Genomic DNA, 27,472 nt, shown 5'->3' with positions numbered 1-27,472 from the left:
GAAATCCCTAAGGGATCCTCTCAGCCTTGGTCCTGCGTTCCAGATTCCTCATGCCTTCATGACCCTCTTCTTGGGATTGATAAAAAATTCTCTCTCTCTGAGACAGATCTCACTACACAGTATTTGCTGTCCTGGAATTCATTATGTAGATCAGATTGTGATCATTATGTGATCATTATGTAGATCACACCAGATTGACATTAAGTAGATCTCAAATTGATAGAGATCTACTTGCAGGGCAGTAGTGGTGCATGCCTTTCATCCCAGCACTTGGGAGGCAGAGGCAGGCGGATTTCTCAATTCAAGGCCAGCCTGGTCTACAGAGTGAGTTCCAGGGCAGCCAGGGCTATACAGAGAAACCCTGCCTCGAAAAACCAATAAACAAACAAACAAACAAACAAACAAATAGAGATTTACTTGCCTCTGTCTCCTAAGTACTAGGGTTAACAACATGCACGGAGACCTAAAAACTCTTAACTCTCATACACACTCACATATCAAAGATCACAGGGATCAGTGAAGCAGGATGGTGGCGAGGTGGGGGGAGGGAAGGAAAGCACAAATGCTTCTTCCTATACTTCTCTGCCCTGCCCAGCACCCTTCCTTCCCAGCTCAGCCTGCCCTGCACAGGATTCTTGATACCTCCCCGCTACAGATCCTATATGAAGCTGGGCTCCACGCAAGCACACACTTGTTATCCTCAATACTGGAGATAGAGCCAGTTTCAACCATGGAACTGGGTTGTGGTCCAAGACGTGGAGAGGAAATGCTAAAGGACAATTGAAAGAAACCAATAAAATAGGGTGTTTTGTTAGGAAACAAGGAGAGATAAGACAGTGAATGCGGTGGGGATGAGAAACAGAAAACCCAGTGTATTTAGAGTTAGGGGCGGTGCTTAAAGGGACAGAAATGAGTTGGAAAGAGAGGCAGAGAAGGGAGAAGCTAGATAACAGGAGCGCGCACCCAGGCAAGGTCTGGCCACAGTTTTGAGGGCACAGCCTACGGGATTCCAAGGCAAGCCGGTACCGTTGTCCTTGGGCATTTTACATAGACCTGGGGACAAACAGGCTACCCATATGGAGGGGCCACTGAACTGGACCGGAGTAGCGCCGTTTTGTGTGTGTGTGTGTTGTGGTTTTTTCAAGACAGTGTTTCTCTATAGCCCTGGCTGCCCTGGAACTCACTCTGTAGACCAAGCTGGCCTCAAACTCAGAAATCCACCTGCCTCTACCTCCCAAGTGCTGGGATTAAAGGCGAGCGCCACCATTGGCCGGCCCGCAGGGTTAAGGAAGTGCAGTCCAAGAACCGGAAGTCTTTATCGGAGAATGACCGAGGAAGCGCAGGATCTGCGGTCTCTTTAAGAAGGGGCGGGAACAGCGGCTGGAGGAAGTGAAGTCGCGGGACCCGCGGAAGCCGGAAGTTGCTGCCTTAGCAGCGCGTGGGGTAATGTCTGCCAGCGGGGCTGTGCAGCCCGGACCCCCGGGGGCTGCCGTCGGGCCCTCGCCCGCTGCAGTTGGGTCACCAGCCACCGGGCCTTTGTTCCGGCCCCTCAGCGCCGAGGATGAGGAGCAGCAGCCCACCGAGATCGAGTCACTGTGCATGAACTGTTACCGGAACGTGAGTGTGAGGCTGGGGGAGCACCCAGCCGTGCACCCAGAGGCAGCTCTGGCGTACAGGGCGCAAACAAGTTGAAGTCATTCTCTCCAACGCTGCTTCTGCTTCCTTAGGGCACGACGCGACTTCTGCTCACCAAGATCCCCTTCTTTAGAGAAATAATCGTGAGCTCCTTTTCCTGCGAGCACTGTGGCTGGAACAACACCGAGATCCAGTCAGCAGGCAGGATCCAGGACCAGGGAGTGCGCTACACCTTGACCGTGAAGAGCCAAGAGGTGAGCGTAGACCAGAGAAGGTACCCCACGGTTTCAGAGAGAGCATTGGAGGCCAGAGTCAATAACTCTGGTCCGAACTATCGGACCTTAGTGCCCCAAGCCCTTAGTGCCCGCCTTTGGCAGTGGTGTTGGTGGTGCTGGCCTCTGCTCAGCTGCTTTGAGTGGTGAACGTGCTTTGCGAATTTTGTGGGATTGATGGGATGAATGAGCCGACTTTATGGGCGGGGTTCTTACCTTGTACTATCCTGCAGTAGTTTGGACTCTTCTGAATGGTAGGCGGGAAGAAGAAACATCTGGGTTGGCATCTAGTGGAGAGATGGTCTGGTTATCTCCAGCTGTATTGTTGACCTTTTTTTGCTGGAACGGTTTTCTTTCTGTCTAGGACATGAACAGAGAAGTGGTGAAGACAGACTCGGCCACCACAAGGATCCCCGAGCTGGATTTTGAAATTCCAGCTTTCAGCCAGAAGGGAGGTGAGTTTTAAAATCAGGTATGTGATGAGCTGTTCACACATTGCTGACATGTTTCCTATTTGCTTACAAAGCCTGGTCAGGCCTAGTGGCTTGGGCTTGGCCATGTAATTGTAGTGGATTTTCGTGCTTTAATGTGAGTAAAAAGTTATAGTAAAATCTCTTGAGAGTCCCAGTAGTAAGACAGGCCATGGTGTGCTTAGTTTAGAACTTTATAGCTGAGGAGAAGAAGGCTTGCAGAGTTCAGGTAAAGAAAGCGCTGGGGGTGATGCAGACAAGTGGCAGCTAGTCCTCACCTGTCTTATGTTTTATTCACAAGCTCTGACCACTGTTGAAGGACTCATCAGCCGCGCAATCTCTGGCCTGGAACAGGACCAGCCCACACGCCGGGTGAGCAGGGATTTTTGTCAAATTATAGCAACTCAAGGGATCATTAAAGTTTGTACCAAAATAGAGTCAGATTTCGATGTAGTCGAACTGTATTGGACCAAATGTTGGGGATCTTTTTTGTCTTGTCTGTTTGTTTTCGAGACAGGGTTACTCTATGTAGACAGAGTAACTCACTCTGTAGACCAGGCTGGCCTTGAACTCAGAAATATGCCCGCCTCTATCTCCCAAGTGCTGGGATTAAAGGCGTGCGCCACCACCGCCCGGCCCTGACTATTCTTTTATATCTATACTTATTATTATAGAAATAATGTAATTACATGCTATCATTCATCTCTAACTGGCTACATGGCAGAATTTTGGATTTTTAAAGGAATTTCTTTGTGATTATGTGTTCTGTGCCTGTGTGGGGATATGATGTATATGTGATGGCAGATACCTCTGTAGGCCAGAAGTAACAGCTCTCCATGGAGACAGTGCAGTGGTAGAATAAATAAGAAAATAAGCCCCACCTCCTACCCCAGCATCATCTTATAAACTTCAGATGTGCTTCTCGTGTCTCACTGTGAACTTTGGGTCCCTGTGCTCCCAGTCTAAGATGGATGTTAAGGATCTGACGGAAGGGACGTGGCTGTCGGAGGGTTGGGGCGGGAGCTGTGCTGCTGACTCTGCAGTTTTCATTCTGCCCTGGCAGGCAGTGGAAGGTGGCATAGCCGAAAGAATTGATGAGTTCATTGGCAAGCTGAAGGACCTAAAGCACATGGCTTCCCCGTTCACGCTGGTAAGCTGAGTGACTGCAGCCGCTTTCAGTGTATGGAGCGAGGGGAGCATCCGTCGACACTGACCAATGCCTGTAACCACGGAGCTTGGCCAGTGGGGGAGGCAAAGAAGATCAAGAGTTTGAACTCATCCTTGACTTCATAGCACATTATGCGCCAGGCTGGGCTATGCTGAAACCCAACCTCAAAATACAAAAAACCCGAGCAGGATTTTTCTAGTGTGGTAGGTGATGGATGGAAGTTACATATGGTTTGCTTCACTCTCCCCTCTCTCATCTGTTAGATTATTGATGATCCCTCAGGAAACAGCTTTGTAGAAAACCCACACGCTCCCCAGAAAGATAATGCCTTGGTGATCACATACTACGACCGGACCCCACAGCAAGCTGAGATGCTGGGCCTCCAAGTAAGTGGACTGATGGAGTCAAAGGAATGCTCTGGAGTTGTTCTGGGTTCTGGGCTCCTGAAAGCACTAAAGTCACTTTGCTATTGCTGCCACCACCACCCAGTGCCTCCTGTCATGGCCTTTCATTACGTCACATAGCAGCTGTCAGTCACAGGAACCCAGCCTTGAGCCCTGTCTTTCCCTTGACTGGAGATTTGCTTTGGCTTCTCTATCTGTCCATCCTATGAGGTGGCACCTTATAGGGAACAGAGGCATTCTCTCCCTCTTTAAGTAGGGCAGGGTGTTGGGGGAGGCTGAGGCCTATCTGCCAACTCGTGGTCTGCACCTCTGTTCTTTTAGGCAGAAGCACCAGAAGAGAAGGCGGAAGAGGAAGACCTTAGAAACGAAGTACGTGGTGTTGGCCCCCTTTGGAGATGTAGTGGAGTTGTGGGTTGAGACTGGTGACTGTCCAGTGTGTCACTGTCACAACTCACGTGGGTGACCACCAGCGAAATGCCTTCAGCTCCAATGGGTGTGAGTGCTCAGTCTGTGCCCCCCATATTATGTTCTAGGTGCTCCAGTTCAACACAAACTGCCCAGAATGCAACGCTCCAGCTCAGACCAACATGAAGCTTGTCCGTATCTTTTATCGAGCAATTGGGTTGCTCTTCAGCTGAACATTATATTAAAGATGGGAATCTTCCCTTCAGGGAAAGCCAGTGCTTTATCCTCGGGGGTGAGGACAAACCTTTGATGAGACTACATACTTCATACCTTGGCTTCTGTGTGTGGCCAGGTCTTCATGTTTGTGAACACAAGTTCTGTTTATTGTAGTCTTGGGTCCAGCATCTGTTTGTGTGGGACTTGACTTTTCTTTTTTTTGGAGGTGGGAGGGGTTTTGCGTTCCTTGAAGCAGATAGAATTCTTTAACTCCCATCTTCCAGAAATCCCCCACTTTAAAGAGGTTATCATCATGGCCACCAACTGTGAGAATTGTGGGCACCGGACTAATGAGGTGGGTGGGCTCCTTTGCCGGGGAGAAGATTGGCATAAGGGCAACACCTTTGTAGCAATCTGCCAGCTTCCTGGAGCTACTTGAGGATGGGCATAAGCTGTAATTGGGTCTTTTATGGGCTTAGTGTTGGGGAGGACCCACTGAAGGAGCTGAGAATTAACCCAGAGAGAAGTTGGAAATACAAGATTGCAAGATAGATGGAAAACTGACCTTGTGGAAGGGGCTATGGTTGCTCAGAAGGCTGGAGGTTGGACAGATTATGACTCGGTGAAGAACTCAAGGGAGCTGTCAGGAATGGATTTGGTGGCTGCTGTGGAGGGTGTAAGCCCTCCTTCCCAAGTGTATGGAGCTGATTAAACTTACTTTTGGTGGGGGGAACAGTAGACAGCAAACCTGGGGCCTCATGCAGATTAGGCAAGCGTGCTGTTAGTGAGCTACAGCCCAACTCTGAATTCTTAGCCGAGACAGCGAATGCAGTGATGAACTGAAATGCTTACAAGTCTCCTTTATCCCCTGTCAGTCCCAGTTTCTTCTTTTTTTCTTTTTATTTTCTTTCTTTTTTTCCCCTAAGGTATATTCAGGGTTTCTTGGCAATTCAGCCTGAAGTTGTCATGCTACCAGGACTAAGCACAGTGTTCCTGTGGGCTCTTTTTTTTTTTTTTTTTTTTTTTTTTTGAGACAGGGTTTCTGTGTAGCCCTGGCTATCCTGGAACTCACTCTGTAGACCAGGCTGGCCTCGAACTCAGAAATCTGCCTGCCTCTGCCTCTCAAGTGCTGGGATTAAAGGCGAGCGCCACCATTGCCTGGCCCCTGTGGACTCTTGATGGTTTTTGTTTCCGCCACTGATGCCCTTGCTGGATTAGAAGGCTGCCATGGGAGGTTGCTGGTGGGCACCTACATAAAGCTGGTTGTTCTGGCACGGGTGAAGCTGGGGGTCTCTGGGGCTCCTGACCATCATTTCCACAGGTGAAGTCCGGAGGAGCTGTAGAAGCCTTGGGTACCAGGATCACGCTCCACATCACAGATCCTTCAGACATGACCAGAGACCTCCTCAAGGTAGCCTACTCAGGAAAATAGTGTCGTTATATAGCTGCTTCTGTCTAGAGGAGTGATCATTTTAGTGTTTAAGAACACAAGGAACCCTGTAACTCCCCTGGGCTTGAGTGACCCTGAGGAGGCTTTCTCCAGGACTAGGACTACAGGCTTAGAAGGTCGCCCCTGGTCTTTCTGAGCAATGATGAGGCTGCTTTTTAATTTCCATCAGCTATATGGGCTTTTCTCTGACCCTGATGACAAGCTGCACTTGCTTGTAGGTGTGACTCAGTTTCAGTTTCTTGTGTATGCTAGCTTCTGCGTGTTGGTTCAGATGGAGGACTGAGTCCCTGACTTTTAGCCAGGTGTTAAGAACAAACTAGCATTCTAACTTTGTCCTCAGACTCACTGGTTTATTAATTTGGTTAGCTTTCTTTGTTCCTAGTTTAAATCAGTTTGTCTCTGTATGTCTGTCCATCTGTCTGGTGCCATGGATTGAAACCTGGGACCTCTGTAATACTACACAAGAGCTCCTGGATGAAGCTATGCTGCCATTCTGTGATTTAATCTTTAATTTGATCTATTTCCTCACAGTCTGAGACCTGTAGCGTGGAAATCCCAGAGCTCGAGTTTGAACTGGGAATGGCTGTGCTTGGGGGCAAGTTCACCACTCTAGAAGGACTGCTGAAAGACATCCGAGAATTGGTGAGTGCGGAGCGTGGTGTATAGCTTCTGTTAGCCGTTGAGCGGGGGAAAGGGATAATTTAGTTATCCAGGTACGATGAGGCATGCCATAGTTCCAGCACTTGACAAGCTGGGGTAAGAAGATGGGATTTGAGGCTAATCTGAGGCTCTGTCTCAAATGCCCCCTACTCCCTAAAAAATTCTGTTTTGTCATTTATAACTAGGGGTTTCTTTGCTTTAAAGCTGGTTCAAGTTGGTCAGTGGTGGTACACGCCTTTAATCCCAGCACTTGGGAGGCAGAGGCAGGTAGATTTCTGAGTTCAGAGGCCAGCCTGGTCTAGAGTGAGTTCCAGGACAGCCAGGGCTACACAGAGAAACCCTGTCTTGGAAAAAGAAAAAGAAAGAAAGGAAGGAAGGAAGGAAGGAAGGAAGGAAGGAAGAAAGGAAGAAAGAAGATAAAAAAAGTTGGTTCAAGAGATTAAATATCAATTATGAAAAGAAGTCATAGGAACTTTTAGTGGAAATTCTCAAGACTAACAGTGGGACAGTATAGTTATTATTTGGGGGGGGGGGGAGGTGTTTCAAGACAGGGTTTCTCCGTGTAGCCCTGGCTGTCTTGGAACTCAAAAATCCGTCTACCTCTGCCTCCCAAGTGCTGGGATTAAAGGTGTGTGCCACCACTGCCCAACTAGTATAGTTATTTTGTGATCTTAAGTCATTTATTTCATTACAAAATAGAAGAGGGTCTTTTTGACATCTGTAGTAAATATGTGAAGACTTTTCTTATTGGTATTTCCTAAACAGTATGCATAATTATATTAGTTCTTATAACTTTGTTTAATTTATTTATTTGAGAAATGGCTTTGCCATGTAGTTGAGGCTAGCTGGAGGTTACTGTCCCCCTGCCTCAGCCTTCCATGTACGGGCACTGAAGGCCAATGTATAACTGTGTCTGGCTTCTCTTTGTAAATTGTACATTCCATTTCTTTTCCAGATTGGGATTAGATACTGTAAGAACTCTACTGGATTCCATTTCCTATTGCCAGTTTCCTTCTTGGCAAAGCAGTATCATAGACATCTTTCTCCTGTCCTGTTCTCTGCCATCTTCCTCCCCTCCCCTAAGTCAACAAGGCATTGTGGGAAATGGAGACCAGGCTTCTCTGACTGGGCACCCACTGTTCCCCAACCCTGGTTTGTGGTTGGGTGTAATGACCCAGAATCGGTGTTGTAGTAATCCAGTTGTTGTGTGCTACAGGTAACCAAGAACCCATTCACACTGGGCGACAGCTCTAATCCTGACCAGTCGGAGAAACTGCAGGAGTTTAGCCAGAAGTTGGGCCAGGTAAGAGGACCTGGGCCATTTCTGTAATCCTAATTTCCCTATTCTTTAAACTTTTGGGAACTGCACCTTGGAAACTGGATTGGCTCCTGTCTGGCAGCCATATCCCCTTCCTTCCAGGATCTTTGTTTGTAAGAGTTACCTGCTCAGTCCTCCTCTCTCCTGTAGATCATCGAGGGCAAGATGAAGGCCCACTTTATCATGAATGATCCAGCAGGAAACAGTTACCTGCAGGTAAGTTAGGCCTTCCTGGTGGTTCTATGGAGATGTATTTTCTGAATTTTATAGAATTTGCATGATAGCCCTTAATAAGGAAAGCCTGGCTTCTAAGTCTTCAACTGGGACTTGGACTGGGCAGGACTTGGAAGGTAAGGAAGAAAGGGAAGGTGGTGGTAGTGGGATTTCAAGTGTGTGTAACAAAGGTAAATAGGCCAGACCTAGTATAGGCCTGCAATCTTTGGTACTCAGAAGGCCGTGCACATGGAAAGTTCAAGCCCAGCCTGTACAATTTATCGAGACTTTGTCCTAAGATAAACTAATGTGAACAAGGAACCACGAGTACGTGTGTGCCTGGCCAGTGCTCACAGCCCGGGTTCAGAGCCAGTACATACGAAAGCAGGAGCTTCTCTTCCCGGGTCTGGTTGTCTTGTTCTTATTCTTATCCTCAGCATTGGGGGTGCCATTCTGCATCTCTGACTGCCTAAAGGTCAGGACATGAAAGCCGAGAGGTGTTAGGCTGCTCTGGACAAGCAAACATCTGCCACTTTTTATATAAAACTACAGTGAAATTTTGTTGTTGGTTGTGGTGTTGGGTTTGAATCTGGGGCCTCATCCTTACTTTTAGTATTAATGAGTGGCAAAACTGGCCTAAGTTATTTACATCATTAAGATGGTTGTAGTTCCCCCTTTCCAGCCACCACCTCTTCCTCTTTTTTTTTTTTTTTTTTTTTTGTATCCTGGCTGGCTTTAACTTTGTAATCTTTCTGCCTCAGTTTCCAGAGTGCTGGGATTATAAGCAGTCACCAGCTTTGGCTACATTTTTTTATAGGAAGGCCCATATATAAAAGTACTTAGACCTGGGGAATTAAACACTTGTATACATACCATGTACAGGGGCTTGGGTTTGATCCTAACGCTCTCTCTCTCTCTCTCTCTCTCTCTCTCTCTCTCTCTCTCTCTCTCTCGCAGACTGTGTAGCCATGGGCTCTAGAGACCCTAAAAATCCTGTGCACTTCTTAGGAGCTTGAGAATTAGCAGTGGGAGGGGATGGCAGGATGCGCAGGCCCTAACCATCTGCCCTTGACCCTGCAGAATGTGTATGCACCTGAAGACGATCCGGAGATGAAGGTAGAGCGATACAAGCGCACCTTTGACCAAAATGAGGAGCTCGGCCTCAATGACATGAAGACAGAAGGCTATGAGGCAGGCCTGGCCCCACAGCGGTAGCAGTGGGCAGCTTCCCGGCTAGTTGCAGCAGCACTCACACTGCAGAGCTATTTGTTGGAGATGATGAGTGTTCAAGCCCTTGTCCATGGTGAGGAGGATGCCACTTGAGTTAGAAATCTGTGCACACGTGTAGCCGCAGGCCCACTGTGCTCCTTGATCTTCTTTTGGAGGTTCTAAGTCAGTGTGGGAAGAACTCACACTGCAGAAACACCATGCAGTCTGCCCTCATCTTTTGCCTATCAGCTCTCTGGCCTCCAGTGCTGGACCTTTGAAGTTTGGAGAAGTAAAATACAAGTTTCTGCTGGCTTTGGGCACATGAAGTACTGACTTTGAGCAGGGAAGAGTGACAAAGGGGCCCAGCAGGCACAGGTGGGGAAGCCGCCATTAAAGTGATGGCTTTTAGACAACACCGGCCTCTGCATTATGTCCTTGCTAATTGCCATGGTGTTAGAGCCCAGCCGCCTAAGCTGGGTCACACCGAGTCACCTGCAACCCCAGCACCAAGGACGCTGACGATAGCTCAGGCCATATACTGAGATTCTGTCTTCATGAAAAGAAAATAGGGCTGGGCAGTGGTGGTGCATACCTTTAATCCCAGCACTTGGAAGGCAAAGACAGGCGGATTTCTGAGTTCGAGGTCAGCCTGGTCTACAGAATGAGTTCCAGGATAGCCACAGCCAGGGCTACACAGAGAAACCCTGTCCCGGAAAACAAAAAAAAAAAAGAAAAGAAAAGAAAAAGAGAAAGAAAGAAAGAAAGAAAGGAAGGAAGGAAGGAAGGAAAAGAAAGGAAGGAAGAAAAAGTGTAGTTTTCCAAACAAATCTGTCTTCAGGTGGCTGCTGTCACTGGCCTGTCAGAGGCAGCATGGCAGCATTTCATTCAGTCCAACAAACCAGTCTGAGCCAGGCACACCTATAGTCTGGAAAGTAGAGGGGCACACACCTTTAATTCAGCAGAGGCAGGTGGGTCTCTGAGGCCAATCTGGTCTATAGAGCAAGTTCCAGGACAGCCTGGGACAGTTACAGAGGAACCCTGTCTCAAGACAAAACAAATTCACACTGGATAACCTGCACGGTCCTTGGTCTTTGCTAGCAAAAAATCAGAGCCAGGCAGTATGGAGATGTGTGGGTTCCTATACTTAGCCAAACTTTTTATCATCTATAAAGGAGGCTAATAAAACTGAAAGCTAGGTCATGGTGTATACAGTCCGGCTACTTGGGAGGCTGAGGAAGAAGGATAACAAATTCAGGGATAGCCTGGGCAATTCAGCCATGTCTTCAACATTCAAAAAGGGGTAGGGATGTAGTTCTGCTATAGAACTCTTGCCTACCGTGTGCAAAAGGCCTTGAGTTTAATCCTCAGTGCTGGATGAAAGAAAAACAATTGTGAGGGTTAAGCGAGGAGTCACAAAACACCACTTAAGTCTTTTTTTTTTTTCCTCACTCTGGCTCTGCTCGATTCACCCTGATCGATCACTCTGATCGATCACTCGCTCTCTCTGGGCACCAGATCCCAGATGGTTGTGAGCCACCATGTAGTTGCTGGGATTTGAACTCAGGACCTCTGAAAGAGCAGTCAGTGCTCTTAACCACTGAGCCATCGCATCAGTCCAACACTTAAGTCTTTATAGAAGAAACGCCAGAATCTTCCTAGTTTTCTTTGCTGTGCTGACAAAGGATCCATGCCATTTCTTACTGGGAAGATATTACATTATTTTCTTGAGAGACAATAAATACCAAAGGTGAGAAGGTTAATACAGGTTTGATAAAACCTATCAAATTTTGATAGTCACAATACTAGGAATGGGGTTTGACTTCCCCTAAATGGTACCTGGCAGCCTGTTCGAGCAGACTTCCCACCAAAAGTTATTTATACCAATAAAAGTGATGAAATAAACAAACTGGACACTACGAAACATTTGACACAGCATTCATTAAGACGCTATTGAAGAATTTGCCCCTAGTGCTATGATAGGTTCCACATTCGTACAAGTGTTCTTCCTTACTCTGGCGCTACAGGCTCTTGTTACATCGGCCTGTAGCTTCTCAGCTGGGACTGGCTGTTGCACGGATGCGACGTCACAGGAAAGCACAACCAGCCCGAGATGCATACACGCTCTCCGTGACCCCGCCAAGGCTCACACCTATCAGCCCAGCAGTTCAAAAAGTCTCAGTTCTAAAGCTTCCGCTTCTGGCTCCACCCCTACCGTTTCGCGTTGAAGAATTTTGTCCCCCACGCCGAGCTGTTGCCCCGCCCTCTCCGCTGCCATGGCGGCAGCTCCGCCGCTCTCCAAGGCTGAGTATCTGAAGCGTTACTTGTCTGGGACTGATGCTGCCCTGGAAGGAGGTTCAGAGTCCGGTCGCAAGCGGCGCAAAAAAAGGCCGAAGCCGGGAGGCGCTGGCGGCAAGGGGTGAGTGGACCTGTGGGGTGTCGGGCTGCCGGGTTGCGCCCTCGGCCGCCGCTCTTCCTCGTCCTGGCCCGCGCGGTTGCTCCGAGCCCTGCAGACCCCGGCCGGAGCCCAGGCCCCGCTCCACTGCTCCGAGGCGGGCTTGTAGCTGACACCGGCATCTCTGACCTCATCCTCTGAGCAACGCCTTCCTTGTGTTTAAAGGCAGCTAGAACTTAACTCCACTTTCTCCCCGCGTTTGTAGCCTTCCGTCGTTCCATGTGAAAGTCGTGCCCAGAATAGCAAAACTAATTCAAAATTAAAATTCATTTTTTCTTTCTTTCTTTCTTTCTTTCTTTCTTTCTTTCTTTCTTTCTTTCTTTCTTTCTTTCTTTCTTTCTTTCTCTCTCTCTCTCCTTCTTTACTTCCTTCCTTCCTTTTTCTTCCTTTCTTCCTTCCTCCCTCCCTCCCCCTTCCTTTCTCTCTCCCTCTTTATTTTAAGATCTAGCAGTCTCTTTTTGGGGCGGGGTGGGGGGAGGGTCCAAAGTACCAAGAACTGATCTGGAATCAAAGACCTATGTCCTGTTACATCTATTAGTAACAGTAGCAACTAACATGGGAACAGTTCACATCCTGTGCCTGGCCTCTTTCTAAAAAAATTTGACCATATAACTCTATGATTGTAACGAAGCAGACATTTATTTTAAATACTATACTTCCAGGTTCTAATGAGATGTGCTGAGACAGAGTTCAGATGAAACAAACCTTTAGTAACTTGGCAGCTGGAATCTGGAAAGATTGGGATAGGAGATCCAACCTTAACCCACAGAACAAAAAGGAAATTTCTATATTTGTAGACTTTAGAGCAGCAGCCCTAAGTTTAGCAGCTTATGGAAGGTGCTATTTTGGATAGAAGGTGGAAACTCTGGAGGATAATTCCATTCTCACACACCTCCACCCCCCTGCCTACTAAGAGCTTATGGGCTTAAAGAGAGTACTAGATAGGACACAGAGTGTGGCTCACCCTCTACTGGGCAGCATCGTGATCAAACAGTGTTATTACTGTGTGGTCCATTGAGCTGGGGAGAATAGAATTATTCCACCATCCCCACATTTATCTTCATTTGGAACTTGAGCATGACATCATTTATAGATGGAGTCTTTGTGATGTTATCAGTTAAGATGAGCCTATATTCAGTTAAAGTGGGTGCTAGATTCAGTGTGGCTGATGTCCTTGGAAGAAGGGCAATGCCACACAGGGGGAAGAGTTTAAGCTTTGGAGCAATACTGATTAGAATTAGAATCCTAGCTATGCTACTTTATAGCTGGAGTGGTCCTCGGCAAGAGAGTCCATCCGCTGAGACTAAGTCCTAGTCCTTAAAGAGATCTTGCATCTTACTACTTGTCTGAAATGGTTGTTGTGATTAAAGCTGTATCATGTGTTCCTGGCATTTCAAACAACCTCTCTGCAGCACAGTTCATATATGTGGCACACATGTATTGGCTGCCACCATCTTACAGTAATTGGGGGACCCGAACCTGGAATCCACAGGTACTTAAGCTTTTTCACAAAACGATAAACTATTTTCATGTAAACTATTTACATTCTCTTTAAATCATCTCCAGATTACTTAAAAACCCACTTAGTATGGTGTGCCATAACTTAGATGGTTTGCCAGTAGTTACATTATATAGGCTGCTATAACTAAAGAAAGCTTGTATCTATTTAATACATTGGCTATTCCTTCCCCTCCCCACCCTATTTTTAATCTGTGGTTGGTTGAGTTTGCAGTTGCAAAGTCCATGGGTATGGAGGGCTGAATGCCTCCTGTGACAGTTGTGTTGAAGAGGCCTTGATGAGCAGGCTGTGGTGGTAGCTGTCTATAATCCCAGCACAGGGTGGGCTGGGTGCACAGATAGAAAGCTGAAAGGCAGCTGTAGGGAAACTATCTGGGAACAACAACAACAAAGCAATAAATAAAAGAATGCCTTAGCTCCTGACTGTTGAAGCTTAGAATTGAATGGGAAAATGGGCCTATAAATACAAAAGAAAGCATTCAAAGAGTGTGTAGAGGTATTTCTACTCTGGGAGTGGGAGACAGTGAGCAAGGAAGACAGGTCCAAGGGAGTTATTCAAGGCCACGCCCCAAAGAAAGTAAGATGTGGTTAACAGCGGGAAGCGTAGGTCTGGCAGAAGGAAGTGGGGGGGGGGGTTGCCTTTGTGAAAACTGATAGTGCCAAAGGTAGACAGTGACAGAATTGACAGCACAGGACACACAAACACTGAGCCATACGGTTAACTTTAAAAGCCAGTAGGGGGCCGGTGACATGGCTCTGCACTTGACAAGCCTGACAACCTGAATTCAATCCCCTGAACCCACATGGTGGAGAGAGAGAAGTGACTCCTCTTCAAGTTGCCCTCTGACCTCCGTGTGCATGCCATAGCACATATATACACCACACACATACACACACACACACACACACACACACACTAAATAAAAGTCAAAGAACAACAGGTAAATGTACATAGGCCTGCGTCCCAGCATGAGTTCCTTTTTGAACTTTTATTGTTCTCATCTAGAATGCGCATCGTTGACGATGATGTGGGCTGGGCGGCCATCTCTACCGCTAAGCTGGAAAGGGAGGAGGAGGAAGATGGAGATTTGCCTGTGGTATGTATCCTGTGGAGACTCTTGTCAGGACTTTGAAATGATCCAAGCTTCCTAGCCTTGACACTGAGTGACACCTTGGAGAGGTGACACACAAAGAGCTATGTGGCACTGTTTCCTTCTACGGTGCTTATACAAATTGTCCCAACTTAATGTTTTGACTGTGCAGTGGTGTGGACATGATATATTTTCAGCAGAAAATGGTTTTTTGAGTTTTGATCTTTGGGCTAGCACTGTATGGTATGATATTCTCATGATGGACAGTGGAAGTCAGTCATGCGATCACAAGGAGAAGCAGGCAATTCTCTGCATGTAAGCTGTGGCTCTAGGTTCTTGAGACCAGTGCTCCGTGGCTGGGCTCTGTGGCTTTTCCTCACTGTAGCGCCCCTACTCCTGCAGGTGGCAGAGTTCGTGGATGAGCGTCCGGAAGAGGTGAAACAGATGGAGGCCTTCCGCTCCAGTGCCAAGTGGAAGCTCCTGGGAGGTGAGTGTCGCAGCTATACGTCTCACTTCCGGGGTACATCTCACTTCCGGGGTACGTCTCACTTCCGGGGTACATCTCACTTCCGGGTTAGGTCCCTTCTGCTTCCTTGCCTTCAAGGAATGCATGGTTTTGTGTCAATGATGATGAAAAGCGTGGTGGGAAAAAGATGTCAGGACTTCAGAAGAGGGGCATGGAACACTAGAGTCTGGCTTGTCAATGGAGACCAGGCTTCCCATGGTTCTAGAATGAAACAGCTCTCGTGGTCAGGGCCAAAGTTTTGTCTTTTACTTTGTGAGTATTTCTCTGTTCTTCTGACTTTTCACAAACAAGGCTCTCCCATTTCCTCCTCTATCCCCCTCTGTGTTGTCCTTTAAAAAAAACAAAAACAAAAACAAAACTTCAAGATAAGGTATATAGGCCCAGCCACTGTGATTGGATCTTATTTCTTGAGATCTGTTTAATTACAGAATATTCCTGGTGCTTGCTCATTTCCCATACGTAGCTGATAAAGGAATTATCCTAAGTGGGGTTTGTAACCCTCTGTGTTAGGTTACCATTAGGTCGGAGCCCATTGTGGGACTCTTACTGTTTGCTTTTGTGTTTAGGCCGCAGTGAAGATGGACATTTTCAACATGATGACCAAGATCCATCTCCTCCCAGGAGGGTCCGTCATGATACCCCAGACCCATCTCCTCCCAGGAAGGCCCGTCATGACACCCCAGACCCATCTCCCTCCAGGAGAGTTCATCATGACACACCAGACCCATCTCCTCCCAGGAAGGCCCGTCATGACACCCCAGACCCATCTCCCTCCAGGAGGGTTCGTCATGACACCCCGGATCTTTCTCCCCCAAGGAGGGTTCGTCATGACACCCCGGATCTTTCTCCGCCAAGGAGGGTTCGTCATGATACCCCGGATCTATCTCCCCCAAGGAAAGTCCTCCATGACTTAGATGCTTCTTCCCCCAGGAAACCTCATCGTAATTCTTCAGCTGTATCTCCTAGGAGAGGCCATCATGGTTCCTCAGGTACCTCTTCCCCAAGACAGTCCCGTAACCACTCCCCAGCTGCAGCTCAGCACAGAAGGACTCTTGACTCTTCAGGTGCACAGCATCTCAGGAGGGCCCATCATGATTCCCCTGATATGGAACTACCCAAAGCCAAAAGCAGCAAAGCTGCAGAGAGAGCCCCTGGCAGGACTGTCCCACAGAGTGGGCTCGGGCCCGCTCACCCGCCACTCTCCACGGACAGCAAGCACCAGCATGACTCTGACCTTTCTCCTCCTCGCAAACGGCAAGCGAAGGGCCATTCTGGAGCTAAGAAGCAGCTTGATTCTAAAGGTGAGCATAGGCTGTGCGTAAGAGGAACTTCCTCCCGGTGAGTATAAGAACAAATTTCTTTTGGAAAGTTTTGAAAAATGAGAGACTAGACTTAGGAGAGTTGAAAAATAAAAGGGTGGAGGAAAGTTTTATATTCTTTTGCTCACTCACCTACCCATAAAAAGGCACAGATGGGGTGGGCTCGGAGGCTCAGTGGGTAAAGCATTGTCTTTACCAGTGCAATGAGAGGAGAAAACCGGCTTCTGACAGTTGTCCTCTGACCTCCACTGGTTGTTCACACTCATATACACACATGCACACACACAGTAATGACAAATACAAATACACTTATGTACACAAGTGTATAGATACAAAAGTGTCATTTGGGCATCATCATTGATAGTGTTGTAGCCAGTGTCCTTGGGTGATTTTTGGCACACATGTTGGGCGTAGTTGGGCCAGGCTATGCAGAACATACTTGTTGCCTATGTAATCTTGCCTGCTCTCCCCATTTAACAGTTTTCCCTGGGTTTACTCTGAGGATATTTGACAATCATCCTGTACATACACTGGTAGCACAATTGTGGATTGTTTCCTTTTTCTTTTTAGATTTCTTTATTTATTTTATGTATATGAATACACTATTGCTTTCTTCAGACACAGAGGGCATCAGATCCCATTACAGATGCTTGTGAGCCACCATGTGGTTGCTGGGAATTGAACTTAAGACCTCTGGAAGCACAGTCGGTGCTCTTAACTGCAAAGCCGTCTGCTTTGCCCTGGATTGTTTCTTTTTTTTTCTTTCCTTCTTTTTTTTTTCTTTCTTTTTTTGGTTTTTCCGGACAGGGTTTCTCTGTGTAGCCCTGGCTATCCTGGAACTCATTCTGTAGACCAGGCTGGCCTCGAAATCAGAAATGCACCTGCCTCAGCCTCCCAAGTGCTGGGATTAAAGGCGAGCGCCACCACTACCAGGCTCTGGATTGTTTCTTAGATCTCCTGTTAGGTTCCTAGAAAACTGAGCAGTTGTTTTCTAGGTCAGAGTGTGACTGTTGCTACTATCTGGTACCTGCTATATGGTGGTGGCTCAGGAGGTAGTCATTGACTGTCATCTAGAACAGGCCCATGCAGGAAAGGTTTTTTACTTCATCATTTGTTCTAGCTACAATTTTAACTTTAAAATGAGATTGCTTTGTTGTTCTTGAGTCTGGGGACATCAACAGATACTCCAGGTCTTCCTGGCTCTGCCACACTGCACAGGCAGACTCTGCTCTTCTGCCAGTTCTGCAGAGGGTGGCAGTGGAGAGATGACAGTGCAGACAGTGTCAAAGTCACCAGGCACTGGTGGCCCGGAGACGGAGCCCCTGCCTTTGTTCTTCTCTGTGTCAGTCACCTGCACCTGTTTTTGGTTAGCCATATGTTTTCATAGGATGGCTAAATAGATACTGTACCAGCTTGGTAAGTTCTTTTAAACATTCTTCTAAGGAGATTAATTTATCCTCCCTTTCTCTCCTGTGCTGAGGGCCAAAACCAGGTCTGATATTTAGGCAGACACTTTACTACTGAACCTTCCCCACCCTTAATTCATTCTCTAATCCCTAGAGTCTCTTAGACACAGGAGAGTTCATGGAAGCTTTTGACCTAGGAGACATCATAGTCTTTCTTTGTTCTTTTCTACTTGGGTACCTACCAAAAAGCCTCTGATTCAGATCTTTCTCCTCCATGGGAAAAAAAAATTCAGGGCACCAGAATTCTGATTCAGATCTGTCACCACCACGGAATAGACTAAGACGCCAGAGCTCTGACTCTGACCTCTCTCCACCCCGGAGAAGACAGAGGACCAAATCTTCTGATTCTGACCTCTCCCCACCTCGAAGGAGTCCCCGTCCTGGGAAGAAGGTAGGTTTCTAGGAGTTGTGTTTTTATCAGAGTGACTCCTCCCTTCTAGCTTTATAGACATCACAGCTTTTCCAGCCAGAGAATGAGAAAATGGTACAAAAAAATTGGAGTTAGAAGCATTTCTGGAACTTTCTTTGAAGGTGATATGAGTGTAACTCATTGTAGCTGGGCTTGGGGATCCAGAATGGAGGCTTGAAGGCTGTGCAGTTACTGCACCCAAGTAGTGCTCAAAATGTTGTAGATTTTGAACTGTTGTGCATTTCTAGTTTTGGATCAGGAGTGCCCAGCTAGACCAGATTCCCCAGGAAGCCCCTGCCTCTCAGAGCCTTGTAATGCCACAGTCTCATCTTAGTGTCTTGTCTTTGTTGTGTTGAGTGTAGTCCAAGGCTGCCCTTGAACTTCTGACCTGCCTGCCTCTTCCTACCTGTTGGCATACAGGCGGGCACCACCTGTTTTCCTAATAGTAAATTGAAGCCTACAGATTACAGAGTGCAGTTAGAAGTGCAGAACCCAGTGAAACCAACCAAAGCTTTAAATTCTACTTATGCTCCTTAGTATCTGTGAGACTGGACAAGAAACTCTATTCCTCTAAATCTCCGCTTTTTGCTTTTTAAAATGTGCATAAGTGGGGCTGGAGAGATGACTCAGCAGGTAAGAGCACCAACTGTTCTTCCAAAGATCACAAGTTCAAATCCCAGTACCCACATGGTGGCTCACAACCATCTGTAAAGAGATCTGATGCCCTCTTCTGGTGTCTGAAAACAGCTACAGTGTACTCATATACAATAAATAAATAAATCTTTTTTAAAAAAAGGTGCATAAGTGAGCTCAAGGCAAGCCTGTGCTGTAGGGGACTTTATCTTAAAAAGAAAATAAAGAAAGAAGTCATGCAAATTCTTAGTCCCTTTTATGTGTCCCATGTTTGTGTTTCTGTTTACATTAAAATTTGATACCATAAAGTGTTCTGTGAGATTAGATGTTTCCTACTCTATGTTGTAAGCTCTTTGGTCAATAATGAGAATATAAACTAGAGGTTTTGGTTTGGTTCTAGCAGATAGTCAGGCACATGAGCAGCTTTTTGCCCTGGCTTAATGGTGTTGCTGTTGCCTCTTATTTTGCATTGCACACCTATATTCCTCTTGCACAGGCTATACACATGTGTTCCTCTTGCCCAGGCTGCACACATGTGTTCCTCTTGCACAGGCTGCACACATGTGTTCCTCTTGCACAGGCTGCACACATGTATTGCACACGCTGCACACATGCATTCTTCTTGCACAGGCTGCACACATGTATTTCTCTTGCACATTTTCACACATGTATTCCTCTTGCACAGGCTGCACACATGTTTTCCTTTTGCACAGACTGTACACTTGTATTTCTCTTACACTGACTGCACACTTGTATTCCTTTTCTCTTACACAGACTGCACACATGTATTCTGGAGCGAAAACTGGGTTGGTCACTGATGTTCAGCGGGAGCACCAGGAATTCAAGAAACAGGACCAAGACACGGACCTTGGAGGTACAAATATGAGCGTGCAGGGGCCACTTTCAGCTCATGTAGCTCTTTTCTGTTTTTAAGTGTGACTTGTCATATTTGCTATTGGAAACTTCCTTGTTTCTATGTCTCTACTCTGCTTTTTGTGCGGTACCTTAACCTCAGTAGTGCAAGCACTTCTTTCCTTCCCAGTATGTGAAAGAATGTTGGTAGGAGCCACTGTGGTCTGTCTGCAGAGTTCTTCTAGCAAACGATCCCGAACAGTTGGTTTCTAGTGCTAGAATGTTACTTCTGCCTGTGATGCTGGTGTGGATCTTTAAAATGTGATTTTTCCTTTGTAGCTCAGTTTGAATTCACTGAAACTGTATTTCGAGACAAGTCTGGTCGGAAGAGGAATTTGAAGCTGGAACGCTTGGAACAGAGGAGAAAAGCAGAGAAAGACTCAGAGCGAGATGAGCTATATGCCCAGTGGGGGAAAGGGTAAGGGTGCCCCTAAGCACAAGGCTAGACTGCAGGACCAGAGCCAGCCATTGCCTTGCATTTTGGGAGCTGATACAGGGTAAGCCTCAGGCACAGAGTCTCTTGAGATGGTGGGTCAGGATTCTGGGGCTGCTACAAAGAAGGCGTCCTCCAGGGCAGAGTCACGGCCTCTCAGTGTATGAGGGAATTCTCAACCAGGATGCTTCTTTTTGCCCAGGCTTGCCCAGAGCCGGCAGCAGCAACAGAATGTGGAAGATGCAATGAAGGAGATGCAGAAGCCTCTGGCCCGTTATATAGACGATGAAGATCTAGATCGGATGCTGAGAGAACAAGAAAGAGAAGGAGACCCGATGGCCAACTTTATTAAGAAGAATAAAGCTAAGGAGAACAAGAATAAGAAAGGTGAGACTTGGGGTTGCTGGGGCCAGGGGTGACTGCGAGAGTTGTCAGAGGGCTGTGCATAGTCTTTCCCAGAGAAGGCTGCCCCACACTCTGTGATGCCCTCATGTCTGGAAGTTTGGATCAAAATAGCAGGAACTCCCATGAAGAATTTTCTTTCATAGCCATCTAGCTCTGAATTAAATTGTGTCAGTAGCTAATTTTTTTTTTTCCCTCATTCCTGTCTTTAGTGAGGCCTCGCTACAGTGGTCCCGCTCCTCCTCCCAATAGATTCAACATTTGGCCTGGGTATCGCTGGGATGGAGTGGACAGGTAGGTCTAGTTCCTATATCTTTGTTTTCTCTTCTGCCTCACCTTAACCTTTTCTGGTTTTCTTTTCCTTTTTTCCCCCCTTTTTGAGATAGGGTCCCACTCCCTAGCCAGGCTGAGCTCTGTCCCATGCACTACCTCCTAGGTCCTGGGAGTACAATATGGGAGCCACAGTGGGCTTTGTCCGGTGTCCGAGGTCCCTCCACACCTGCCCTGACTCCTGCAGTCACGAGGGAGTAACATGTGATATGTGCTTCAGTCCTGAGCTCTATTTCCCAAAGCCTGGGCTTCTCCCGTTTCCCTTTCCTATACTTTTGAAAATGTCAGGATGAAGAACTGACAAGTCCCACTTTGTTTCACACGTTGGTCATGCTCAGTATTCTCTAAGGGTCAGGATGGACAAGGGTTGTGGTCTCGAGCCTTCTCTGTGTTGTGTCTTTAACATGTCGTGTTTGAACATTAATTTTCTATAATCCTGGGAGGGAGCCCCAGGTGATGTGTCAGCCCCACCACCTCGTCTGCTCACTTGCTCGCTTCTCAGGTGGACTCAGGCTTCCTGACTGACAGGATAGCCTTCGCCAGTTGTCGCAGATCCCACCTCCCCTTGCCCACACGGAGCATTAGCATGGAGTGTGATGGTTCTCAGAGTTTTACATCTCAGGGCCCCTTTATACTTTGTGTTAGTGCGATGGCTCTGTGGGTGAAGGTGCTTGCTGCGAGCCTGATGATGTCAGTTCAGGCCTGGACACCCATGTGGTAGGGGAGACCCGTCCCTTGATGATGTCAGTTCAGGCCTGGACACCCATGTGGTAGGGGAGACCCGTCCCTTGATGATGTCAGTTCAGGCCTGGACGCCCATGTGGTAGGAGAGACCCGTCCCTTGCAAATTGTTTTCTGACCTCCACAAACTCATTTGAGTATGTGTGTGTACCTCTATAAACAAATATAATTTTTAAAGAAACTTGGGGACCCCAAGAAGCTTTTGTTTATGTTTATTATATATTTATAGTTATATTAAAAATGAAAAAGAATTGTCACTATATAGAATAAAACCATTATATACTAATATAATTATCATTATTTTTTAATGAATGAAAAGTAATTATTTAAAAAAAAACAAAAATAATTGATTTAGCTTTTTGCAAATACCCTTACTGACTGGACTACTAGTAGATTACTGCTAAATTCAGCTGGGTTCTGAATTTGTCTGTTGTGAAGTGATTAGCTGAAAGGCAGGAGGAGAACCTGCCAGTTACCAGCAGAAGAGGAAGGTGTGGCACTCAGAAAAGCTGTCTTCTTCAAGGCTGTTGTGTGGGTCTGAAGCCATGGAAAGAACTTTTGATACTTTTGCGTTAAAATTTATAATCTTTGTGGCTTTTTTTTTTCTTTGAAACAGGGTCTCTCTGTGTAGTCCTGGCTCCCCTGGAACTCTGTATATAGACAGGCTGGCCTTGGACTCAGATCTCCCCACCAAGTTCTGGGATTAAAGGCATGTGCCACCACACCTGTATAATTCATGCTCTTCTTTTGCTCTTTATTTTTTATGCATGGGTGTTTTGCCTCCGTGTAAGTCTGTGCAGGAAGTGATGTTGGTAGTCAGAGGGGTTGTCAGATACCTTGAGACTGGAACTACAGTTAGGTTCTAGGAACTGAACTCGCTCCCATCCTCTGGGAGAGCAGCTAGCTCCTGAGCCGCCTTTCCAGTCATGCTCTTGTTATACTTTACGTCTTTACCAATACACACACTGAGTCATATGTTGGTCATTTGTAACACAAGTAGGTTTTCTAAGTTTTACAGACCTTCCAAATGCTGATGTTTTTATTATACGCCATCAGAAAGACACTTGAGTGCTATGTTGAGAAAGTTCTCTGAAGTACATGTTGAATATTTTCACATTCTTTTTACTCTCCCTTGTGACTGAAGCCCTTATTATACATTCAACAATTATTTAGGATGATGGTACTCTATAAAAACCTGTTAGGCTAAGGTGGCTTGAGAGTTTACAGAACTGTCCTGGTATCTTAGTTATTTTCTGTCAGTCGCTATTATGTTTCAACTGCTTTGAGTCCAGAATTCCCATTTGATGGCTTGCATGTTGTCTTAGTCAGGGTTTCTATTCCTGCACAAACATCATGACCAAGAAGCAAGTTGGGGAGGAAATGGTTTATTCAGCTTCCAGTTCCAAATTGCTGTTTATCACCAAAGGAGGTCATGACTGGAATTCAAGCAGGTCAGGAAGCAGGAGCTGATGCAGAGGTCATGGAGGGATATTCCTTACTGGCTTGCTTCCCCTGGCTTGCTCACCCTACTCTCTTATAGAACTCAAGAGCACCAGCCCAAAGGTGGTACCACCCACAAGGGGCCCTCCCCACTTGATCACTAATTGAGAAAATGCCCCACAGCTGGATCTCATGGAGGCACTTCCCCAACTGAAGCTCCTTTCTCAGTGATAACCCCAGCCTGTGTCAAGTTGACACACAAAACCAGCCAGTACACGTCTCTGCTGAGATTTCCCATCTGCTCACCTGTTTAGAGGCCATTTTCTCTTTTTGGAAAATATTTATAAATGGTGTTTCGAAGTTTTGTCTGCTGATTGTAACATTCTGTTCACCACAGAATTGCTTTCTCTTAATAATCTGTCGCCTGCCTCCCCTCTCTGGGACAGGGTCTTACTCTGGGCCAGTCTGGTTTAGAGCGGCTATGCAGCCCAAACTAATCCTGAACTCAGACCATAGCCTGTTGAAATTAGATGGGGTTGACACCATGACTGGCTAACTTTTTTTGAGTACCTGTTGGTTTATTTGTCAGGTCTTTTATTTATTTATAAGCGATACATAGTGGAGATTTGGATCCTGCTACATTTCTCTGTTGATTTTTGTCCGGAGTTTTACTCTTCCTTGCAGTGTGCAGCCGCTAACATCTGGCTCTGGCCTTGCCTCTGTCTGCTGCACTCTGACGGGGCTGGTACTGGTCCTCTGCACACGCATAGTGAGTCACCAAAGCTTGCTGTGGCCTTTGCTGTAGATAACCAGGAACTATTCCCTTTACAGTGTCTCTCTCTCAGACTTCTCCTTAATTTTGTAGCCGCTCTTCCCACTACCATTAATACCTCAAGCCAGTCAGCCTGTGGTTCTTTCTGCCTGTGGCCTCCTTGAGCTGTGTGAACTGAGAATGTCCCCTCTGGCTAACTCACTCCTATTGGGTTTTTTTCTTGCTTTAGCACTCACCCATGCCATAAACCACTATTTATTTTGTCCAGGCTTTATAATTGCTTTTTGAATGTCAGAATCCACTTTCCACATATGCCAGCCTAAGGCATTATCTTCTGTCCCTCAGGCTGCTTCTGGACTCTGACTCCAGTTCTTCCTGAGGCCCAGAGCTGAGGAGGGACTGCAGTTGCTGGCTGGCTGGCTGCTGTGCTTGCTGGTCACCTGCAGAATCTCGGCATGAGGGTTTTCCTGAACTCTCCCTTGCTCCAAAGCCACAGGAGGATCTCCCTCTAGCGGGGCCTGCCCTGCCCCCCCCCCCCCGCCCCGCCCCGCCCCGCCCCACAGTGCCTGCTGTGCTGTCATTTCTTCAGCCTTATTTGGAGCCCCAAATGTAGAACTCTGTCTGACCTAGCTTTGGTTTTTTTGGTTTGTTTGGTTTGGTTTTGTTTTTCATTTTCAGTAGTCTTGGCCACTAAATATCTCATATGTGTATGTATATGTATACACACACACACACATTTCTCATATATATGTACACAACACACACACACATTTCTCATATATATGTACACAATGTTTTGTCTCAAAGAAAAATAAATAGTAAAAAAGGAAAGGGTGATAATTCAAAGAGAAAAAGGTGGGGGTGGGGGAGGGAATTTGAAGTTTGTGGTCTGCTCACCATGTCCTTGAAGCTCACCCAGAACTGGTTTCCATAATGACCTGTTCCTCTTCTTTGTCCTGTCTCTGCCCTGAGAGCTTCCTCTTTTAACCTTCAGTGGTCTTCAATTCTCCTTCTAGAACCCCTCCCTGTTCTCACTCCTGCCCCCTCCTGTTGCCTCTTTCTGAGTCAGGCCTTCAGCCACTGTGTGTGTGTGTGTGTGTGTGTGTGTGTGTTTCTAGATCTGTAGTCGGCCCTCTGCCCATGCGCACTGGAGGTGCCTCAAGCGCTGGTTACACCTGCAGAGCGTGCCTGCCTGTGAGGCAGCATCTTCACTTACCTGGTCTCTCAGATTACTGACCTGAGGCACTCTGACCAGTCCTCCTGCTTGTTGCCATCCCTGTCAGGCATCCCTGCCTTCGTCTGTTGCTCAGGTCGCTGTGCTAGCTTTCTTAACTGCACATCTCTAGAGATGTCTCAGAAATGCAGTTTTAAATCCATCTTTCCCAGATGGAATCTGTATTTGTTTGTTTTTACAATGTCCTAAACTCACTGGGATTTGGCCTTTACCTGTCTTTCCAGTGTTGACTTGTGGCCACACCCTTTGTCATACTATAGGCTCTGGCCACACCAGTGAAGCACCACCCCTCACAGCTTGCACAGACCAGGGCTCTGTTTCTGTGCCTGTTGCTTTCAGGCACAGCTTGGAGGCCACTCCCACAAAGGCCCTTGCTCAGGTCCTCATGGTCCTTTTACCTTCCAGTGTCCCCGCTCCCTCCCCCTCCCATGAGCTCCTTCTGTTTCTGATATCCCACACATATTTTTAACACAGTTTTCCTTTTGTTTGTTTGTTTTTTTTTAATTTAACTTTAAAACTTTTGTTTGTTTTTATGGGTGTTTTAGCTGCATGTCTGTGTACCACCCTCAGAACAAGAAGCTTTGGATTCCCTGGGTCTAGAGTTACAGATGGGAGTGAGCAGACATGGGGTCTCCGGAGGGACCCCAGTGTTCTTAAATGCTGAGCCATCTCCTCAGTCCCAGTTCCGTGTGTGTGTGTGTGTGTGTGTGTGTGTGTATACCTGTGTGTCGGTGTCTATAATCCAGAAGAGGGTCTTGGCTCCCTTAGGGCTAGAGATTAGTAGAGATGCTTGTGGGCCCATCCAGTGCTGCTAGGGATCACATTCTGGTTTTGCAAGAGGAGCTAATGTTTTTAACACCTGTTCTTCAGCCCCAGCCTTCGCTTTTTGGTTATCGTTTAAATGTCTGTGTTGCTTGCCTGAGTTTGTCAGGACAGGTCTGTGTTGTTCATTTTCCTGCCCTGATTCTTCCATAGCACCTAATATCCAGTGAGAACTTGGTACATATGGAACTAATGGTTAAATTGTGTTGCCTGTGGCCATTGGCCATGACTGAGCTGTGCTGTATTTTTGTACTGTGTGTTGAGCTCATAGCCTGCAGGGGCTCTGCCTCTACCACTGAGTTATATCCCCAGCCTTCACTTTACTATTTATTTTGAGGCAGGACTTCATGGAGTTGTCCAGGTCAACCATCAACTAACTCTGCAGCCCATGCAGGCCTTGGATTTGTGATCTTCCTTCATTAGCCTTTGGGAGTATCTGGGACTTAAGGCTGAGCTGTATTGAGTCTTTGGAGAGAATAGTGCAGGTTTGAAATAGTTGTCTAAGAGTCTGATAGTTGTCTAATAAGTCTGAACCAGGACTGAGAAGAGGGTTAATTTGTATGTTTTGTTGCTTTGATTTTTTTTTTAGCATATGGTTTAAATATTTTCCCATAAATAGCCTTCCTGTTTGTTTGTTTGTTTGTTTGTTTGTTTGTTTATTTGAGACAGGGTTCCTCTGTGTAGCTCTGACAGTTCTGGAACTCTCTGTAGTCCAGGCTGGCCTCAAAGTCAGATTTGCTTGCTTCTGCCTCCTGAGTACTGGGATCAAAGGCATGTGCCACCACTGCCTGACTCCTTTCCACCGTTAAAATAAACGTTGAGAATTTTGGCTGACTAAAATTTTTTTTTTGATTGCAGATCCAATGGCTTTGAACAGAAGCGCTTTGCCAGGCTCGCCAGCAAGAAAGCTGTGGAGGAGCTTGCCTACAAGTGGAGTGTTGAGGACATGTGACCTCCCTGAGGCCCTGTGATGCTATGGTAGTGGTAGTACCACCTCACATCCAGCTCTAATGGAGTCCTGCTAAGAGACACAGACCAGCGTGTTGTCAGTCTGACCTTTGGACTAGGCCCCTGATCTTGGCTGTGCCCTCGCAGTCTGTGGCTGGCTTTGTCAAGACACGAGGACTTCTATATCCCAGGATTTATTCTTGGCCAGTGCTTCCCTTTTTCTTAAAAATAAACAGATATTTATTTTTCTGTAATCATTTCCTAATTGAGTATTCTGCTTGTGAAAGAATTCCAGCTAATATCAAACTTCTGGGGGTCTTGGGAGTAATGAGTGATTGGAGTTTTCATTAATTTAACTGTGTGAGTAAAAGCATTCTTCTGTGAAAATCCGAATTTGGTGTTAAATGAGGTTCAGGAATATTGGGCCACGTGTGTGATGAGGTAGTGTTAACACGTTAGCGGAAAAGGTGACTGCTGAGGCTCAGAAAATTCGGTTATGTGGACAAAACTGAAGCCGGATCCCTTTCTCACGCCAGTTTCAGCAGTTGAAAGCAACTAAGGACCCAAGTGACCTGTACAGAGAAGCTAGAGTGTGGCTCAGAGG

General features: G+C 46.7%; 2 protein-coding genes across 2 annotated transcripts; both read left to right on the top strand.

Moving 5' to 3' along the window:
- The first annotated feature begins 1,396 nt into the window (after positions 1–1,396).
- Zpr1 (ZPR1 zinc finger) lies at positions 1,397–9,833 on the top strand. Its single transcript, XM_052188425.1, has 14 exons — positions 1,397–1,617; positions 1,728–1,889; positions 2,272–2,362; positions 2,679–2,749; positions 3,441–3,527; positions 3,809–3,931; positions 4,271–4,318; positions 4,483–4,549; positions 4,855–4,925; positions 5,892–5,981; positions 6,552–6,662; positions 7,897–7,983; positions 8,149–8,214; positions 9,292–9,833. The coding sequence occupies exons 1-14, from the start codon at positions 1,447–1,449 to the stop codon at positions 9,424–9,426; spliced, it is 1,380 nt and encodes a 459-aa protein (XP_052044385.1). The 5' UTR covers positions 1,397–1,446; the 3' UTR covers positions 9,427–9,833.
- A 1,613-nt stretch (positions 9,834–11,446) lies between these two features.
- On the top strand, positions 11,447–27,122 carry Bud13 (BUD13 homolog). The gene is made up of 10 exons (XM_052188421.1): positions 11,447–11,836; positions 14,397–14,487; positions 14,884–14,968; positions 15,574–16,308; positions 18,026–18,183; positions 19,609–19,708; positions 20,026–20,164; positions 20,382–20,566; positions 20,794–20,875; positions 26,779–27,122. Exons 1-10 carry the CDS (start codon positions 11,694–11,696, stop codon positions 26,870–26,872), a joined length of 1,812 nt encoding a protein of 603 aa, XP_052044381.1. The 5' UTR covers positions 11,447–11,693; the 3' UTR covers positions 26,873–27,122.
- Positions 27,123–27,472: the final 350 nt, after the last annotated feature.

The sequence above is a fragment of the Apodemus sylvaticus genome, chromosome 7, assembly GCF_947179515.1.
Source record: "Apodemus sylvaticus chromosome 7, mApoSyl1.1, whole genome shotgun sequence".
In the NCBI taxonomy this organism is placed as follows: domain Eukaryota; kingdom Metazoa; phylum Chordata; class Mammalia; order Rodentia; family Muridae; genus Apodemus; species Apodemus sylvaticus.
This window is presented reverse-complemented; position numbering and strand designations above follow the sequence as displayed.